We start from the raw sequence: 21,403 nt of genomic DNA, 5'->3' as shown, positions 1-21,403 counted from the left end.
TTTCTTTACCCCGTGCAATGTTGCAATCGACCGAAGAAATCTTTCCCTTACAAACAAAAATTGTTGTTTCAATGAATTTCTTTTTGCATTGTTCCAATTATTATTATTTTTTTTTTTGTTTACTTTCCCTCTCTCTCTTTTCTTTTATAATAATAATAATAATAATAATGTTATATCGTATGTATATAGCACATCTTGTAGTTACACGTACTCGATGAAAATTTCATTTTCATATTTCACAATGGGCCAATATTTTCTGAATGATTTTAATTCATTAATTAAACTCTCTCTTGATTAATTTTTTTATTTTTTTTTTTTAATACTGTGAAACTGTGAGCTTCTAGTTTGGAATGATTTGATAAAAAGAGTCTAATTGATTGATTAAAATCATCAAGAAATTATTGACCCATCCAATGTGTGTGTATGTATATAATATATGTATATGTTTGCCACAATATTTGCTAATATTTAACGGAGTATTTAGTTTACATTTTTATGAAAATGTATTCCAGTACTTCATAATTACAGAGCGCATATGTAGACACATATATTAATGCACCTGCTATATATACATATACATATATTTTGCATAAGTTATATTTATAATTATATTGGTATTCTTTAATCGTCATTAACTTCATTTTTCAATGGACAGATACACCATATTTGTTGTTTTCCATTTTTTACTATTCTGATATCCAAATTAAATGGATAAATTATTTGAATGTATTATTAGAAACGTTTTATGTTTCTCTCTCTCTCTCTCTCTCTCTCTCTCTCTCTCTCTCTCTCTCTTTTTCTTTCTTACTGTCATTTTTTCTTTCTTTTTGTTCAAAAAAATCTTCAATCGATCGTAACATTGCCATAAGTTAAAAAAGGGAATTAGATTTGAATCAATTAGCGATAAATCGAAGGAATTCCCGATCGATGAAAACACTTTTTGTTATTCTTTTTTTTTTATTTTTCGTAATGAAGTAAAATTCGCTGTACGGACGAAATTCTAAATCATTGTATACGTTTTAAAATACGGTGCTAGAATAATGTATGTATGTATTATTTAGAAATCCTGCCACCTGAGTTCTATTCCTTTCTCTCTCTTTCTTTCTTGCTTTCTTTCTTTCTTTCGTATTTTCTGCTTGTATGTATGTATGTATTATTGTATTGTATGTGTATGTGTGTTTGTATATCTGTCTTTCTGTTTTTATTATGTCTATCTGTTCTGTCCTTAATTTACTTATAAACAAAGGAACATTCCTCTAGACAAATATAAAGTTTTACTGGCAGAATACTATTTTTAAAATGATAACTAGAACCAACTAGTGGCACCACCAAATTTGCCAGATAAACCACCGATACCCTTGCCGAACATACTGCCGACTTTGCCAACAACGTTAGAAGTTACGTTGCTAATATTGGCTACATAATTCGCATCTTCTCCTCCCATTGTTTCGACGATCGTCACCTTTGTTTTTGGTCTTTCCACATCTTCGTCGTTACCATTCTCGGAAACTCCTCTGCGAGATTGATTTTTTTTTGTAATGAAAGAATAAACAACAAAATTAATTAATTAAATTAAACGCTAAAATAATACTGATGAATTATTAAAAATTATTAAATACAAGTATATGTGTGTATATTTGCGTTTTATATAATTTAAACTGATATGTATATTTATTTATAAAAAAATTCTATAATAATTTTTACTCCTGCAGATATGCAATACTTCATGCATTATCAATACGTTGCTTGCGAGCGCCATCTATCAACAGGAAATAACCTCTGAGAGTATGCAACTGAAATTACAGATATGTACGAGGATGTTGCATACTTTGTTTTTTATTGATAGATGGCGCTCGCAAAGCAACTTACCGACATTTTGTAGAGGGTTGCATATTTTCAGGCGCAATATTAATTAAATAAATAAATAATTGTTTAGCTCAAGACCATGCTATAAAACACATATTTTTAAAATAATGAATTAAAATATATATGACTTAGATCATTATATCGTTAGATGATCAATATATCATTAACGAAAAGATAGTAATTAATTACATACTCTTCGTTCTGAGCGCTCATGGTTAAGGCACAAGTTGCTTCTTCCGTCTGCATCCTCTTGGATATAGTCTGATATGTCTTCGAGTTGAGCTTTTCTTCCATCACACCTTGAAGCTCAAAGTCCGAGTAGATCTTTTTAACAATGTGTGCGAGACAAGTACATTGATAAGGATGTAAACTATGATCAAGTCTCTCGGAGAGCCACGTGCACAGCATTTGAATTTGTGCGGTGTACCATTGCTAAAAAAAAAAAAAGAAAAATAAAATAAATTATTTAAAAAAAAAAAGATATATTAATATTTCGATAGGATGAAGAATAATTTACCTCGATAAATGTCAAAATCCATAATTCATCGAGTACTTTACTACGAATCTGATCCACACAATTACGTGTGAAATTAACGTAAGCTGCACCCATTTCCTTACCGCTTCCCGACACCTTCTACAAAAAGTCCCATAAAATATCTAGGATATTTTGAAAACTATCTACGTTTAACGTGCAAAAGCATTTAACAAAATAAATAAACAATAGTAATTATTCGTGCTACATTCCTGACAATTATTCGATTGACAAAATGAAAACTGAATGGTGTACCGTAAAGCTAAGTATAGAACCGATAAGAGATCCTTCATCGTAACGAGATAACTTGGACAATGTTGTTTCCAATACTGTAATTAATTTATTAATCATTCCCAAGTTCATAGCAGCTGAAGTTTTTTCTAACAGATCGTCGATCTTCGAGTGATATTGATGCTGAAAATAAAATATTAATACAAGTTTTTCTTATCTACAAAATTATGATTAAATTGGTTTCATACCACATCGACACCTTCAACAGTGCAAAGTTTAAAGCTTTGATTCTTTGCATCCAAAATAACGTTCACCATAGCACATATTTCCGATGGTATAATATAATCTGTCGATGTAAACGTAACACCCTTTTTAAGCCATTGCTGAAAAGCCGTATCTGTCCTCTGAATGCACGATTCTATCATATCACAGGCCATTAATTTCAATCGTTGTTCTAGGTGTTGACGAAATTCTTGATCTGGCCAATGTAAACCACCGATAAAAGATTGCAAAGCATCGAGCTTCCAAAATAGATCTTCAGAAGTTGCACATCCATTTCCTTTGATCTCCCAACGTTCCTTTTCGAATCCTTTGTGAATGGACTGGGCGATTGATGTTTCCATTAAATCGACATATCGCACAACCAACGGTGCAAACGTGTCGCGTAAATGTTGATGAAATCTTCCGTTTTTCAAGTTGTCTACAAACAAATTTTAATGAAATAACAATTAATAATATTTATGGTTTTAATTAGAAATAAATGAAAAATTTCAATTGGAATTATATTTACCGTCTGTCCTAAGATAATCGTTCAAAATCTGGAACAGTGGAAAACTGTCCCAGGTGTCAGGTGGTTGCTCAGCCAAGACCTTATCCATATCGACCGCAAATAGCGACCAGAAGATCTCGGCGTGCTCCACCATGAGATCGCTGAACCAGGCGAACGCCTGCGGTACAGTATAGTAGGAGCGGATCGTGAAAATATTGGACGTCACACATATACGGTGGGCACTTGTTTTCTAGCTCAGAGCAGTGGGAACGCTACCCCGAGCACGGAGTCCTCGAGGACCCAGAAGACACTACTTCTACTTAACGTCTAACTTACGTTAGTGATGAATGAAATTTATTATTCTTATATATGAGAAAAAAAATATAAATAAAATGAAAGGGTAACTATTATTATTATTGTTGTTGTTATTGTATTACGTGAAAGTTTCAGGTATCATTTTTTGATTTGAAATTCATCGCGATTAATGATAATGAACAAAAAATAATAATAAACGCGAGTTTTGTCTTCTGAGGAGGCTGCGGATCCTTACCAAATCCGTTTTTGAAGCATGCTACCCTCTCTCTCGAGAACTCCGAGAATGGACACTCAGTTCTAGAAACCCAACTAATACCTCCGAATAATGCTCTTCGTTTTGTTGGAGGAGATCGACGCACAATTCGGCAAGGTGTATCAAATCCTCCAATTTTTTACTTGGAGGTACGCAAACCTCACCACTGAAATCGTCTTCGATCTTAGCCTCCGCCGACAACTTCGTGTAATTCACGAGAGCTGCCGTTTCTAAACAGGACTTTATCAAGCCCTTAACTTCCTCCTGGGGAACTGGTGTTACACTGTCCTTCATCAAGACACGTTCCAAAAGGGATAAAGTTGATTTAAGTGCACCTTCTGGTCGTCCAAATGGAAAGCAATATCTGTGTGATTAATACGAATTATTTATTTTTTTGAAATCTTTCAAATTCTTATTTCATTTTACGAGTCTACGAAAAGTTTAGTCAATGCTCATTGATCATTAACTGAACTTTTCGTAGACTCGTGTATTGATTGAATTTTATAATGTGTGTGTGTGTGTGTGTGTGTGTGTATGGATAATGTTTTATAAATATTTTCTAAGAAAATTCAAAATTGTCACTTTGCCTGAAATTGGTTATTTGTTTTTCCAGGATTTTCCTAAGCCTCTCTTTGACCTCCTGAAATTTATCTTTCTCCTCGTGAGTTATCGAACCAACCCCATCTGTGGTGTTACCATAAACGTGAGTAGCACAAAATGCAAAGCTAAAGTGTAACAATGTCGGATCTATCATAAGTCCACGATCAAATCGATCTAGAAGATCATGTAGATAGCAAAGATGACGGAAGCAACCACGAACACCGTATCTATAACAATTAATAGATTAGTTAATTCAATGAACTGCTTCACTGCTTATTGTTTCTTTTCTAAATAATTCCTTCATTATTTCATTTTAATAATAATTATTAATGTTACACATGTATAAATATGTAATTAATCTGCCTGAATTTATGCAACCCTTCAAACACTCCATTGATAATGTAGTTTACAAGCACCACCTATTAGTATGAAACAACCCCTCAGAGTATGCAATTATAACTCACATATGTGTACGACGGTGTTGCATACTCTCTCTAGGAAATATTTCATACTAATAGATGGCGCTAGCAAGCAACATTATCGACATATATGGATTACTGCATAATTTTCAGGCGCCATTATTAATTACATAAATAAATAATTTTTGCGCATTATACTCTTGGTTACGTTATAACGCATCATCTAAACGTAATGAATTATTCGTTAACTCTTTTTCTAAAAAGCACAACGTTAATTATAATGTTAATGACATTACCTAGCACAATATTCATCGAGCACAAAAACTTGACCAGGAGAGAACCAACCCAAAGAGCAATAAGGGTCGTTCAGTCTATAGTCTAGGATTAAATTTTGTAGAAATTTGAAAAGTGCATGATGATCGAATTTACATGGATCCGCACTAATATAATTTTCCATTCCGTTTTTCTTAGCTCTGTCAGCATCCCCTTGAATTTTACTAATCGTTGAATTCTTCTCTGCCACGGATACAGGTGGTGTTGGCTTGTGCGACTGTCCTGTCGCTCTGTACATAGCCATTACCCACAAATGGCATTCGTTTTCATCATCCGATGCGAAGATTATATTGTCAGTATCACGTGAGGCGTTGAAAAAGAACCTGTCGAGTACACGTAATGAATGACCAGAATTTTTTGTTCGTTACTTTTTTTCCTAGCATCAACCTATCCACAGCATACCACTTCTGAAATTGCATTGCTTTCATTGAAATATTATAAGAAATGTCTTATTTATCATAATTAATCTGTGCACTCTTGTTTCATGTGTTCATTCTATCTATACACCCATCTATATGTATATACATATACATTAAACTATAAAATCTACTACAAAGCACAACTTTTAGGTCGAATTGAGTCTCAAATTAGTCGAATCTCTTATGGAATTCGGATAATTCCAAAGAATTTGGATAATCTTATGAAGAAAAATCCGAATACTCGAATAACACTCGAATCCCAAACAGTTCGATGGCGAGTCATAGCTTTTGAAACTCGAGTCGATCTAAAAGCGTTGACAAAATCTTATTTTTAGCTTTCTTTTTACCTTTTCTACAATTATATTTGTAGAAAAGAAAAATACAATAAAAAAAGAAAAAACAATGAAATAAACATAAAATATCTACTGTTGTAAAGAGTCATCGTGATATCATTCCTAATAAAAGGATGTACAGATAGTGTTCTAATAGTGATAATACCAACAAAGTGCTCGTTACTTTAATTAACATGTTAATGCATCACCGATTGCCGTTGATCGTTGAAAAGGGCTACAGAAATTGTACTAAGAGCATGCCACACTACGGGCGTTAGGTATCTCCTTTGATATTTCTTTCGGAAATTTACCTTCCGCCTTCTAAATCCATGCCGACCATGATATTAGCGGAAATAGCTTCGATATAGTCCACGGTATAGCCATCGAGCTGCATCATTTCCGACGGCTCGCTTTTCTTTTCTTTATACGAGCACATCGCAAATGTGTACTGCGAGACTTGGACCAACACAAAATATCGCTTCTTCCACTTTTTCCATACAGACTTGCCATGAGCGTAAAGATAACCGCAGTGTTTCATGTTCAACGGCTTATCCATTCGGCAAGCTATCTTCATACGAAGATCTTGATCGGGATTATTTTTTGGTACCCTCATTCGATGCCACTCTGGTACCTTGGACGATAACGGGGTTGGCCTGAGTACAACTTTTCCCAATTCCTTATCCTCCAAAGCCAATACTGCCGGATTTTCGGTGTAAAGTCTAACTTTGACTACTGGGAGTGGATGCATCGTGGTGAAATCACCTTGAGTGTCCCACCTAAACAACATTAAAGAAAAAACAGGCAAATACGTACATCATGATCCTATTTCTTTTTTTTTTTTTTTTTGTTGTTGTCGTTTATCCGTTCGTTTAATCATGCCCTTTTTTTTTCTTAAATATAATTTAACTACTCACATTGGTTTGGACGCTTCAGCCTGATCAGTCTGTAACTTCTCGCTACCCTCCACTTGCATAGTGCAATAAACTATTTTATTGGATGCTAGACTCTTTAGGCCTTTGACCTCCATAACAACTACTTCCAATTGGAAAGTCAGGCCGACGTCTATTTTTGACAGCTGGGGATCGGAATCAGCGGAGTCGCCCTCCAGTTTAGCGAGGGAACCCTGACCGCGGCAGCGGGAGCGCTCACCACGATAGTTGTAGCGCTTCAGCTTCTGCAGCCCGTATTTGCTGTCTATCGAACCCTTGGAGACCGGTAACGACTCCAAATTAGCCATTAGCAGGTTGATAGACGACTTGAGCTCCTCGATGTAGAGCGACTCCATCTCTTTCAGGAGGAACCTCGGCATGAGCTTGCGGTTCTATGGGACAAGGATTGCTAGAGATGTTTCTCTGACTTATAGAAAAGGAATAATAAATAAAAAGAGGATAATATCAAGTGATCGAAAAAATTAACTTCGTATTCTTCTTGAATTCAAATCCCTTTTTCTTAGTAGGTTCATAACTGGTGTAGGAGAGAAGAAAAGCGTAAATTAAATGGAAATAAATGAAAATACCTTCTCCATTTCGCTGACTTTTTGTATGCGACCGTCCAGCTCCCTCCTGATGGCGGCAGCCTGTTCGTCGGCTGAGTCCAACAGGAGGGAATTGAACAGAAGCTGATGTTCAAACTTCTTGATTCCAAGGATTTGCTGAAACATGTCGTACAACTGCTCCTTTGACAATATCAATTCCGAGTTTAAAGACTGCTGTTGCATCCTGGAAGGCCTCTTAGTTTCTTCATCACCTGTCCCCTTGATAATACAATCAAATTTGGCCAACCAGGACGTAAGCACAGTCTCTTTGCTTAACCCGTCGATTTCCTGGAGGCTTCGAACACGCTTTTGTATGTTCTTTTTAAATACCTCGCGGAAGTCGATTTGGGAACAAGCACCGCTTTGTACCATTCGAACTACTCTGTCTGATTTCAGAAATACGTCGAAGTAATTCTGTATAGCATTGCGGAATGCCTCGTCGGCCATTATCTGCGTCTCACCTTTCAAGAAACCCTGAAAATCGAAACCGGTTAATAAGATTGATATAAAAAGTTCCAAGTGTTTTTTTTTCTCTTCCTTACTTTTTTTTTTGTTTCATTAACAAAATACTTTTAATTAGAAGTATCTCGTTAACCTATTGACCTAGTCTTTCGCGTTAATACTGATTTCAAATGTTATTCCATACGTCATAAAAATTTCAAAAAGGGTTGCTCTTTAGAATTAATTACGAAATTATCTGAAACCATTTGGTGCATAACATGCTAAACGCGAAGATCTCATTTTTCTATTTCGTGTAATCTTGTTATTTCCAAAATTAACATTTTTTTGTTTTATTTTATTTTTATTACAATGTAGTCTCATTTAAATACAGAAATTTGTTTGACCCGACGACACGTGAATTTATCGTCGATAATAACGAATTTTCTGCATAATGCGTTTATATTCGATCAAATAGGAACTAATGTAATTAGGGCCTCTAGACCAGAGTAATTATTGACGACCATTGGCGTGAGTATAGATAATTTAAAGCAGAGTATCACATCGATTTATCAGATAGTGTAACGAAGGTGAAGGTTATACACGAATCAACTATAAGACACCGTGTAAGGTTTCGCGAAATTACCGTCTATTTTAAAAGGTTTCTGACGCTTTTCGATATTATAAATCTAACATATATATATATATAATAATTATATATATGTATATGTGCACACATATATCTAACTTGTCTGACTAGAAGTATTGTATATATTCATGTTCCAGTTGAACAATCGACAAACGAACACATAAAAAAGCTCCATTCACCTGAAAGCGAGAGCAGATCGTTTCAAGTTGCTGCTTCGTTACTTTCATTTGCCTGCGTGTCATATCCATCGGTTGTTTCGCATTGAATGGATAAGCAATGCATCGTGAGATAAAAACGTACAGTTGTATCCTTGTCTTTCGTTCTTCCTCTTCTCTTTCTTGTTTATCCTAAAGGTATCCAACAAATATATTCAATTAATTATATAAAACTATTAGAGCAAAAAACGATTAAATCAAAGACAACATATAACAGTAGGTACCTGAAAATGAAATAATACTTTAAAATGTTTAAAAATGGTTATTGGAGAAAGATAACAAGTAGTGAAGGTCAACGATAAGACGATACCTGCAAATCCACTTCAGTTTTTTCACTTGCAACGGATGGCGAAGGGCTCGTTGGTCTTTGAGAATAATTTGCAGCATCTTGAGCTGCACTCATAGAAGGTGACAAAGAATTTCTCGCGCTAGAAATACTTGGTACGTCGAGAGCGGAGGCAGAATCTTGCGAAAGAGCCCCGGTAGTACGGGGTTGTACCCCAATACCACCGGGTGGACCGACGTGGTTCGAGCCACCAGGAGACGCGGTGATGCCCGATGCGAGCGAACCAACGCTCCCGGAAACTGTACCACTACCAGGACCACCAGGAGGATAGTGGTGGGAGCCGTGGGAGCTTCCGCTACCTCCACGACCACCGCCGCCACCTCCATGGTGAGTACTCTGGTCCTCTTCGCTTTCCTCCTCCGATGAACTTGGATCTATCATATTTTATATATATGTTAGGCCTTCTACCAAGGCCCAAACGCTTCACCGAGCGGTCCTCGACCTCCCAATTTGGAGGTCCAGCCGCTTCACTTGATCACGGATCCGTCTTGCTCAAATAAATTATCTTAGATTCTTAGTTGTCCCCAGGTTCTTATCTTCAATTTCTTTTTCTTCTTATTTCTACAAATTAAATCAAATATCATTATTAAACATATTGTATAAAAGAATTATCTTTTTATTCATTAAAAAAAATAATTAATTCATCTTTATTATGTATATGCTTTTGTTTAATAATCGTCTTGTTACGTATTTTTCTGAAAAAAAGAAAAGGGAGCAAAGCAATGTTAACAAATTCACAGAGAGAAACTTATTTCATGGAAACGAGTTTAGAATCGTCTGACTATATTCGTCTTTTACTACTCAAAAGAACACGTCCTCCATCATCATCATCGTACTTTCACGACTATCCCACTCTTTTGAAATGCTTTAAGGTTTCAAGGGAAACTGAACGGCTTTAGAGTAAAAGTGTATGCATATATTATACATATATACATCATTGACTGTAATATTTCACTCTCTCAGAGAAAGCTTTTACAGATTGCACAGTGATATGAAGTAAGTGGAAATATCGATGATAAGTCAGGAACATATCAAAGAAAAGATTTTTTTTTCAAACACACAAAGAGAAAACAATCGATAAAATAAAAAACAATAAAAAATATATCTCTCTGTATATTTGTATACAATAAATTAACATAAATTTTCTTTCAGTGATTTTCTACAATGAAAATTGAAACAATGTACCGTATATGTTTATTTTAAATGTGTCTGATAAGCATTTAATATACCTCTTTTCTCGGTATTATAGAAATGAGCTTGTGTTAATGATAAAACAAGACTACAAAACGATAAACACGCATACGGGCCCGTTAATACACACCTAACCCAGAAATGCAAATGTTTCCGCCGTAACGTTGATACCGAATGTCATTCTAAGCACGGAAAGTGAATATACATAGATACATAGATTCTGTGTGTGTATATCCATATATACATATATATATATATATAGATCTAAGCTATTACTACTCAACATTTGTCACGTAACCGTTAGGAAAAAAAAGAAAAAAAAAGAAAAAGTAGAAAAAGAGACAAAACTTTCACTATTTTCTACTAGAAACATGATGGTATAAATAGATTCGTATACAAAAATATACATAAGGATCAATTATGCAAGATTTCAATATTTGAAATGTTTTATACAAATTAAACATCTAATGTTTAGATAAAACTATTAAATGAAAATAAATAAATTAATCGTGAAATAATCAAAGAAAAATAGATTGATTAAAAGATAATGTTCTATCGAAGAATTTAAAAAATTTGTAATAATGTTAGGTATATAAAAGCATAAATGAAATGTACATAAGTTCGATAATATCATTTACAATAAAGGGAAAGAACCGTAGATCTAATTAAATCCAAAGACACACTTTCAGACACGTATCCTTTGTCATAGTACTCGTCTTGAAAATTCGAACACTATTTACACCCCATGATCCTTAAGTGACAGAGAGATAGAGAGAGAGAGAGAGAGAGAGAGGCTGAGAGAACCCTCAAAGTAATCGTTTTAGTACATTATTAATGCAAGACCGACGCGTACATAGAAAAGCTGCCTTTTACTTCCAATGTAGAGCTTTGATCGAAATTTGTCCTTCGTCTCTATTCGATTAACAAACTATGAACATCCTATAACGCATGATTAATATCATTATTTAATTTCTTTTCCTTTTTCTTTTCCTTTTTCTTTTTCTTTCAGTAACTTATATTACGTATTAAGTATTGTAAGTTAAAACGTTATATGTAGTAATAACTTATGTTGTTACTATTATAAGTTATTATTCAATAATAAGTATAAAAAATATATATTTATATTTAATATATATTATAATTATATTATATTTATACTTATATTTATAATATATAATATATAAAAGTATAAAAAAAATAATAACTTATTACTTATTATATTATACTATATAACGTATTAACTTATTACATTTATATCTCATACTAATGAACTTAATTTATTATTAATATTTATAATAATTATTTATGATACTACGATCATAATTGATTATTATAAATATATTTCTTAGATTATTATTAACATATAACAGGTGATTTATCAAACGGCAAATGATTCATAAGAGTAAACGTAGGTGTAGACAATATTATGTTAAAACATCGATTTATGGAAAATATGACGCACAACTTTAATTGAAATACCTCATGGACTTGCGCACATTATTTCTGCATAATTATGTGACAATATGTATGATATAATACATATGTTGTATCGGAGTAAATAAAATTTATATATCATCTCAAATGTTTACGGTGTTAGCTTCTATTTAAACATCATCGCGATAAACAAAATATTCTTTTCGTATTTTATCGATAATTTTTGTATACTTTTTTCTTATTTATTTTTTTATATTTATTTATATTTAATCCTTACGAATAAAAAAAAATGAATATAATCTATTTATTAAACAAACGATTCATCGACGACACTTTTAATCTTTGTTTATTTTCATCTTTTATTTATTTTATATTTTAAATATTAATTGCATAACAGAGAGAGAGAGAGAGAGAGAGAGAGAGAGAGAGAGAGAGAAATGGTAAAATATGGTCCTTGTTAAATCGAAAGATAATAGATGATAAAAATGTGCATCGATTAATATAATCAAATTCATGAATTTATTTATTTTACACGATTCGACGATTAAATAAATAAAAATTTATCTGATTCTATTCGTTAACGAAACAATCGTGTTTATACAGTCACATTCGTCTCTTCCATATGTTATTTTATTATAATCTGACAAATAAGAATATAAAAGAAATAATATATTATAATAATATATATATATATATATATATATATATATATATATAGAAAGTTTGATAATAAACGAGAAGTTCTTTCAATATTATACGAGACCGAAATTTTAGTGAAAAATTCAAAGAAAATTATTTTCCATTGAATGAATATTTTTCTTTCTCTCTCTCTCTCTCCAGCCACTCTTAGTTCTACTCTCTATGGGCGATCTCGTAAATATGAAAAATACATGTCCTTGTGAATGCAAAAGTTTTGTGCTTGTATGCGTCCTATGCAAGAGAGTGCATCCAACTGTGAGAGGAAAAGATTTGTCGTCTACATTGAATCTATCTATCTATATATATCTTTATCTTTTTCTCATACAATGTGAAAATACGAGAATGAAAAATGAGAAATTCTGAAACATGGAAAATAAAAATTTAAATATACCTGAATGAATATAATAAAGTAAAAGCAAAAAAAAAATTGATAATACATCTAATAGCTATAAATGCAACAATAAAGATATTTATATAGATATATATTTCAAAACAATCTGTTCATATTTTTACTATCTTGCAAAATATAATATCTACCTTCATTTTTTTTTACCTACGTACAAGTTTTTTTGTGTAGGTGCGTGTAATTCGCGTGGATAAAAGTGTGTGCTTTACGACACTTTACGAGATAGTCAATTAATGAATGATGAAGCAAAAAATCTATAAAGGTCATAGTGGAACGAGCTTATCTTCCTACTCGAATGTGCGTAAAAACATGAACATTTATATATATATATATATATATATATATATATATATATATATATATATTGTTTGATTAATTAAATTCAAATAATTAAAATAACAAAACTTGTATAATACTATGAAACACATGATAACAAACTAAATAAATGTATATATATATTTACTTCTTCTTTTTTGTTAAATAATCATAGATTTATTTGATGAAAAAGTTTATTAGATTTTAAAGGACTTGTTTGCGTAAAGAAACCGATAAAATCTCATTTGTATTTAAGCCCGGTCCAATTAATCTTTATGAATTTTTCATAAAACACTCAACACGCGAAAACCGTCTAGACGACTTCATTGTAATTCAAATACAACAACAATACTAAGTTAAATAAATCATATTTATTTATGATTTCAAAACTATGATATTTAGTTTCTTCATTTACACTGCGTCAATTTGTTAACTAATGATCTGTTAATTATGCATACCATTTATTATATTACGTCTCTTTATCAATTAGAAATTTAAAACTTTAAACATGAATTTAACAAATTAATGTTGCATAATTTTTTGTACATTGCAAACTTACGAAAGTAATTATTTATACGATTTATTTACATATTCCTACATTTCTGGTAATTTTTCTTATTAGTTATCACCTTTGTACAATCATTTATCAAGTTAAGTTTTAACAATTATTATTTGTAATCTCTGAATATCTTTTTTTTTCATTTAAAAGAACAATTTAAATACTTTAACAAATATTCATTAACAATACAGAATAGTATAAAGTACCCATTAATTCTTTCCATTATACTTTTTCTAACTTGGAAGCTTCTCTTGCGTATCCGCATTACAAGCCTGTTTAATATTAATGATAGCTTTCTATGCTTGCAGATTTTAAAGTAGAAGAAGAAGAAGAAGAAACAGAAAAAAAAGAAAGGGAAAAAAAGGAATAAAAGAAAAAAAAGTTTTTCTTTGAAACCGCATTAAAGTCAAACGTCAGACATTAAATGAAGCTAATCGAGGTGAAAAAAGAAAAAAGAAAAATGGGCTTTATGATCAATTTTTCAATTAAAAAAAAATCATTAGCCTATTCGATTTATGTCGAATGGTGACGATAGAACAAACTCAAAACAAATTTAAAACAAATATAAATTCAAATTATATTGAAATATAATTCAAACGCAATGAAATTTTGCATTTCTCTCTCTGTGTTCGTAGAAAAAAGAAAGGAAAAAAAAAAAAACAGAAAAAGGAAAGTAGAGAGAAACAGAGAGAATGAGAGAGAGAGAAAAAAGAGAAGAGATAACAAATAATATCGATTGGACAGCGGCCTATTTAATAGGACAAACAACGTAATCCAGATTATCGACGTTCTTGTTTAAACGGTTGCCGTTTTAAACGATCTTAGAAAAAGAACAGAAGAAAAAATAACAAAGATAAATATTAAATCTGGACAATATCGAAGTATGTACCTTTTCCTAAAAAATATATATATATTAAATAACTAAATATATATATTATAATAGTAAATATCTTTTTTATATTACATAATATATAATATAATAATATAAATATTTTATATATATATATATATTTTATATTATATATTATATATTATATTTTATATTATATAATAACAAATATAATCTATTTTTTTAGATATATATACATATATAAAAAATATAAATATTAAATATAAATTAATTTATATTAAATAAATATATATATAGATATAAAAAAGATAAATATTAAATCTGAACAATATCGAAGACTTTTTCCTATATATATGTATATATATAGGGATCTATATCTGTATACCACAAATGCGATAAAACCTTTTCCTGTTGTAACATGAATGACGAAGCCACCGACCGTTTGCTAGTGTTTCCCCCCCCTATTCAGTTTGATGGATAACGAAACCAGTTTTTAAATGAACTCTATAACAGTTCTATCTTATATCAAACGAGAGAAAAGAAAATAACCATGTTGCTTCGAACATTTTTGTTTGTCTTCAAATCCTTGTTTTTTAATCAACGATCTAAAAAATGAAAGGGTAAAAAAATACAGAAAGAAGAAAAGAAGAAGAAGAAGAAGAAGAAAAATAAGAAGAAAACAAGAAGAAAAAAATTTTCCACGAGAAAATGCACGGAAAAGTCGTTATCAAATACATAATCAAGTAGAAAAAGAAAGGAAGAATAAAAAAAAAAGGGTGAGAGAGAGTGAAAGAGCAATCCATCATCAGCGCTTTGGGAAACGTGTCCTCGTTTCCGTAATTTTGAGCTCTACTCTTAAACAGAGCTGAGCTTCCGCATTCAGAGAGTATTTTTTTTCCCTTCTTTCTCTCCCTCTTTTTCTAAATCTTTCCTTTTTCTTTTCTTTTCTCTTTTTTTTTTTATCAAACCAAAGCTCAACTCTTTCTATAGACTACGAACGCTACTCGCGTATAGATCTTAATCCGTTAAAAAAAAAAAAAAGAAAAAAGAAAAAGAAAGGTAATACATAAAAAAAAGGGAAAGAAACGAAGAAAAATAGATCTACTCGAGTAAATTTCGCTAAAGGGTAGGTAGGGTAGGTTCTCATTAAAAATGAATTGAATCCTTCGTAATTGCTATTCCAGCTTGGTGATAATCACAATGGTACGTTGTTGGTGTGCATGCACTGTGTGTGTGTGTGTGTGTGTGTGTGTGTGTGTGTGTGCCAAGATTTTTATATTTTTCTCTCTATTAAGTATTAGACCAAAATTAACCCCTTGAGAGAAGAAAAAAGAAAAAGAAAGAAAAAACATAGGAGAGAAAGAGAAAAAGAAAGAGAGTTTTTGGAATTAATTAAACATCAAAAACTAAGAAATAATAATGTCAAATAATATTACGAATAAAAACACCTGTTTTCTATATAAAATTAAATCATATATCAATGTGAAAGAACTTAGAACGTTCTTGTATAATAAATCGACCATGATTTCTTTGAATAAAGTAAAGACACAATTCTTTACATATGAGTACTAAATAAATAAATAAAAAAGATAAAAGAGCTAAAAGGAAGAGCATGTTACTCGGTGTCGCGAGTCTGCTTGGATTTCTCAGCAGTGTGTTATTGATCTAGCTTGAACACGAACTAGTGGCTTCGCCATTGCTACTGGTAGCCAGGCAAGGCATATCGGCTGTTTCGCAGCCGCAAAAAGGACGTCTGTTAAAGTTGGGTGTGTCCAAAGCAAAAAGGGAGCGAGAACAGGAGACGATGTTGATGATAATACCTTGAGAAAGTTAATCGTATCTTGATCTTAAGTTTCACGTACACGTAAGAATGTACGCATGCACGTAAGCACGCACATGCACATACACATGGACATGCACGCACACAGAGAGACTAACCTCGTATCAGATGTAGCGTGGTCACGACATAGGAGAGGACAATTGTACAGTCATTATATGATGTCTCTTGAAACACGTACACGTACACGATTTTTCGATTAGAAGATCTTGATTGATGTCAAATTATTATTATTATTATTTAGTAATATGTGTTGCGCTTCTATTGATGAATAATAGTCTTCTATAAGTAGTTACAGACGTGACAGATTCTTCGTTAGCGATGACGTTTTATTCTGGAGGAAACGAAGAGAAAAAAAGGGTGAGATTAGATAACAATCAAACTTATCAATAAAAACCAGTAATTGAGTAACCGAAACAAAGATAAAAAATGATAGAAACAAAGTAAGAAAGAAATAAAGGGAGAAAGAGAAAGAGAGAATTGTTCGAGGGTTGTAAAAGCGAATAAAACGAACGACGGATCCTTGCGGTGATCCGCAGGGTGGCGCGTACGACTGGCTCCGTTCGTCGACTGACGTGCCGAAAAATGAGAGAGACGGAAAGCGCTGTGTCGGCAGCGGGAACGATAGAGAGGGAGCCACGAAACACGGTGGTTGTAATATACAAGCATACAAGTGTATATATGTGCTTGCTTTTACTCCCTTTGCACATCCTACCCTTTTGCATTAGTCTTCTTTTCATATATTTACAAATACATTTATATATATATATATATATTTACATGCATGTGAAAATGTATATGCATATGTATGCGTTAGAGAAACAGTGGAGATGAAATTTGACACATCTGTAGCAAAGTGAAAGAAAAGGGGCGGTCATATTATTATTATTGTTATTATTATTAAATTTTTCTTTTTACGCAATTAACCATGCTAAAAGGCACGCTTTCTCCTTGGTAATTAGATCAGTCCAATGATGAGGGACAAACGTCGTGACGTGACGCAAGTATGCTTCGAATGGAAAACGGTACTTGCGCGGTTCGGGGGTTGCGCTGCAAGTGTCGGTAAAGATAGAGGAGGTATGATGAAAAAGCATGACGTTAGAAAGAGAGGGAGTATATAAAGAGAAAGGGTGAACACGGAAGGCAGACGAAGAGTGCAAGGGGTAGGACGTAGAAACGCACGACTAAAGTTAGAAGTGGGGAGACACAAGTGCTACTGGGCCATCGATCGGCTGCGCGGTCGTCGGTTGTAGCAGCTGAGCGTTCCAAACTGTACGCAGATATCCGTAGGACTTCTCTTAGCACTTTCTTAGATCGTTTTTTTATATATACATATACACTAGATGATATTCTGAAAGAGAGAGAGAGAGAGAGAGAGAGAGAGAGAGAGAGAGAGGCAGACAGAGTGAGATTAAGAAAAAAAAGAAAGTAAAAGAAAGGAATATTGGAAGGGGTAAGAAAAGTATGAAGAAAATGAGAAAATAAAAAAAAAAGGAAAGAAATTGAGATAGAAAAAGTCAGAGAAGGACAGGGTCAAGCTAAAGGATTTGGGGATTACCGGGTAAAGGGATACATCCCCCTTAAATCCTTTTTGTCAATCCTTTGTTAGGTCGAGTTTTTCTCACAGACATGTAAGTACGTGTGAGTACCAAAAAAGAGATGTAAAAGAAACACAACCGTACTTTTAGCTTTAGGCCAATCTTTTTTTTCTTCCTCCTCTTCATCATCTTCTTTTTCCATTTCTTTTTCTTCTTCTTCCGCTTTTTCTTCTTCTTTTTCTGCTTCTGCTTCTTCCAGTATTTTAGGTCAAGTGGATCCCCGCGAGTCGTGTTGAGCTTGACAGTGTCATTTTCATGCGACTAGTAGAAGGTATGTACGTGTCGAGCGTACGTAGAACCTGCGCCGGCGGTAGACTACCTAAGATTATCATCGTAAGTCCGTCTTTGAAAGCTTGTCCGTTGAAAGATGGCAAGAGCGAACCTAAGAAAAAAGGAAACAAAAATATAAGAAAAAGGAAACTAAAAACGAAAAAAAAAAAAACAGAGAATTTAAACTTGTGCTTATACGTGACGATATTTTAAAAATAGTCCCGTTGATTTCGTCAATCTTATTAAATCTTTTCACGATCGTATAAACATTTGTTTTACTTATGAGATTAGCTTTACACAGATTTTAAAATCATGATAATTTATTTCAAATCAATATCCATACATTTCTACGCGTAACACGGAATTAACCCCTTATATTAAATAAAAAAGGTATTATCTTTAAATTAATGTCTCTCTCTCTCTCTCTCTCTCTCATTTAAAAAGAAAAAGAAAAAGAAAGGAGAAAAGGAAATCTTTAATCCGAGATGTCGTTTCTAATCTGGATTAGTGACGCTTGATATATGTTGCGTTACAATACTCATGAGAGACAATGTTCATCGATCGTTCTTTTTTTCATTTTTGATTCGAAGCATCTCAAGTATATAAGTATAAAAGTAAGTAACATACATTGATGTTAAAAAAACTTCTGGGAATATTGATTTTACATAAAAGAAAACGAAGGACAGGGACGTCTATAGGATTGGCTTGTAAGCTTATCATTTATCATTTCTCTTCTCTCTTTTTCTTTCTCTTCTTCGTTGTCCAAATAAGTGACTCGTTCGTACCGTACGAACAGCCCACGACGCCTGTGGAATGACAAATCGGTTAGAAAACACGATTAAAAGTAGTAATAACAGTTTGTGGTCAGACCACGATCCCCTACCGGTAATATTTAACGCTTATTATCGTCGGTATTTGAAATCAGACAATAAAAAGCGTGTCGTTGGCCTACTAAAAATTAAATGCATAGTTTCGAAACCTTTTTTCTATTCTTTTCGTAGTATCGATATGATTTTTAGAAAACCTTTATTCAAACTAACTTTCTCATCTGTACTAAATAATAAAAAAATAAATAGATAGCCTTGAACATATATATCTGTTTTTGCAACGTGATACTAAAAATTTATCATTGTCACAAAAAAATGAAAATGATCTTTCGGAAATACATATATATACATATATATAGATATCAAATAACTCAATTTATAAAGATTAATAGATCATATAAGATGATAGATACACGATCCTAAAAGCGATAAACTTACTATATCGTTGGCATTGATCCTAACAAGCGATCAAGTTCAACGGTAAGTATTCTGCACTTGGTGTCGAGCATACTACAGTCCAGAGTATGGCTGGCTAGATTTTCAAAGGTTCAAACGAAAGAATGTGAAGAACTATGCCCGGTGAGAGTGCAACGTAAGCGATTTTTTACCGAATGACGTAAGCATAGACAATCGAACGACAACGACCGTCGATGAATCATCAATGCTTATAGAAAAACCAATCGTTCTTACAAAATTTTTCTCTATTTGACATAATCAATTAAAATAAATAACAGAGAGAAATCGTCATGATTCATCAAACTTGTCAATGGTCATACATATTGGTACTTGTGATTATAGAATTCGTGTTAAACGCGTTGCGACGTTAAGAGTCCTTCTATCTATCTCTCTTTATCTCTCATGGTGGTCATGGTGACCGAGCTATTGAATGAGAACCTTTAGAAAAGACATTAGAAGACCGATCTGCCTGCCAATCCGTTAGAAATAATGGCTCGTAACGTGGCACTGAAGCTAACGACTTTATCTCGTTATTAATCGTTTCTGCATTCTTCTATCATCATAACGCGAGCAAGCGAACGCGCGCAAAAGAAAGAGAGAAATATAATGAAATAAAAGGGAATAATAAAAAGGGAAGAATCGATCGAAACCACCTATTTGTGCACAATGCAATGTTCCCTCTCTCGTTCCTTCCTTCCTTCCTTCCTTCCTTCTTTCTTTCTTTCTTTCTTTCTTTATTTCTTTTTCTTTCTCTCTCACGCGAGCGCTTATTTTAACATAGAAAATGATATCACTCGAAATAGGTGGTACTGCAGTACCATTAACAGCAGTACCATCGTAGTTTTCACGAACATCCACGAAGGCCAGTAGCTTGCTTGACAATAAAGCTTCTATAAATTTTATTCCGTTTTCAGCAAGGTCAAGCATTTACTTCGAATCGTTGAAATTGGAAAGCTCCTGGGCCCATTATTCGTTGAAATTATAGAAAACTTGTTGTGTGTGCTTTGTACAAAAGCTCTAGAAGATCTGTTCGTTCGTTCCAAAGGAAGATGGATGATACGTATTTGGAAGAAAAAGAATAAGAAATAAAAGGAAAAATCCCTAATAAGATATTTAAGAACTAAGATTAGTAAGAGAATATATATATGAAGAGGATTTATAAAATAATATTTTTCTCTTATATATTTTCGTAAGTTTGAAGCAAAAAATAAAACGTTTTGGTCCAGTAATGATAACTCCAGAAGGATCCTTACGAATGGTTGCATCCTCTTTCTCTCTCTTCCTCTCTCTCTCTCTCTCTCTCTCTCTCTCTCCCTCTCATACTTTCCATCGAATTTTGAAAACATTCATGACCTAGCTCGAGGACGAGGTTATTTTGTCGTGATGTCAAAGAGTCAGCAGCACTCAGTAGAAATTCTGGCGCTGTGCCAACCACCAAGAAATAGGTTATCGATCAACCTCTTGCTCTTGGTAATAACTACAGTCCAAACTACGATACGAAAGAGAGCTTTGACTCGGGAGATTTCATCCTTCCAATGTCTACCGCCTATTTTTTTTCTTTTTTTTTTGTCTTTGGCACAACTCTTTTAAACGACATGGATTTTCTTCGCGGAAGGAAGCATGAAACCATAGGATTTCTGAAAAATATATTAATAAATTATATAGAGAATTCTCTGAAGGCTTGTTAAAAGCGTTTGTGCATTAGTAAAA

At 32.9% G+C, this 21,403-nt stretch overlaps 1 protein-coding gene and 2 long non-coding RNA genes across 7 annotated transcripts; 2 read left to right on the top strand and 1 right to left on the bottom strand.

Annotated features, from left to right (window-relative positions):
- Positions 1-762: 762 nt before the first annotated feature.
- Positions 763-18,367, bottom strand: Cadps (calcium-dependent secretion activator 1). Of its 5 annotated transcripts, none has more exons than XM_089179685.1 (16): positions 18,225-18,367; positions 16,644-16,876; positions 9,216-9,812; positions 8,870-9,037; positions 7,586-8,077; positions 6,984-7,390; positions 6,381-6,845; positions 5,282-5,641; positions 4,554-4,793; positions 4,027-4,330; positions 3,420-3,588; positions 2,878-3,329; positions 2,654-2,812; positions 2,384-2,500; positions 2,060-2,298; positions 763-1,514 (listed from the first exon to the last, which is right to left on the bottom strand). In XM_089179685.1, the coding sequence occupies exons 3-16, from the start codon at positions 9,630-9,632 to the stop codon at positions 1,307-1,309; spliced, it is 4,197 nt and encodes a 1,398-aa protein (XP_089035811.1). In that variant the 5' UTR covers positions 9,633-9,812; positions 16,644-16,876; positions 18,225-18,367; the 3' UTR covers positions 763-1,306. The 5 variants fall into 5 exon arrangements, with proteins under 5 accessions (XP_089035811.1, XP_089035810.1, XP_089035812.1 ...); XM_089179684.1 differs by lacking the exon at positions 18,225-18,367 and adding an exon at positions 17,057-17,198; XM_089179686.1 differs by lacking the exon at positions 18,225-18,367 and adding an exon at positions 17,057-17,198 and having other exon boundaries at positions 2,384-2,497.
- Positions 12,573-14,802, top strand: LOC149033431 (uncharacterized). The gene is made up of 2 exons (XR_016178989.1): positions 12,573-13,278; positions 14,164-14,802. It is a non-coding gene; the product is annotated as an uncharacterized LOC149033431 (long non-coding RNA).
- LOC149033430 (uncharacterized) lies at positions 18,353-20,831 on the top strand. Its single transcript, XR_016178988.1, has 2 exons — positions 18,353-18,473; positions 20,608-20,831. It is a non-coding gene; the product is annotated as an uncharacterized LOC149033430 (long non-coding RNA).
- The last annotated feature ends 572 nt before the right edge of the window (positions 20,832-21,403 follow it).

This window comes from Polistes dominula, unplaced genomic scaffold (assembly GCF_049000335.1).
Source record: "Polistes dominula isolate Pdom_NZ unplaced genomic scaffold, Pdom_raw_medaka contig_27, whole genome shotgun sequence".
Classification (NCBI taxonomy): domain Eukaryota; kingdom Metazoa; phylum Arthropoda; class Insecta; order Hymenoptera; family Vespidae; genus Polistes; species Polistes dominula.
This window is presented reverse-complemented; position numbering and strand designations above follow the sequence as displayed.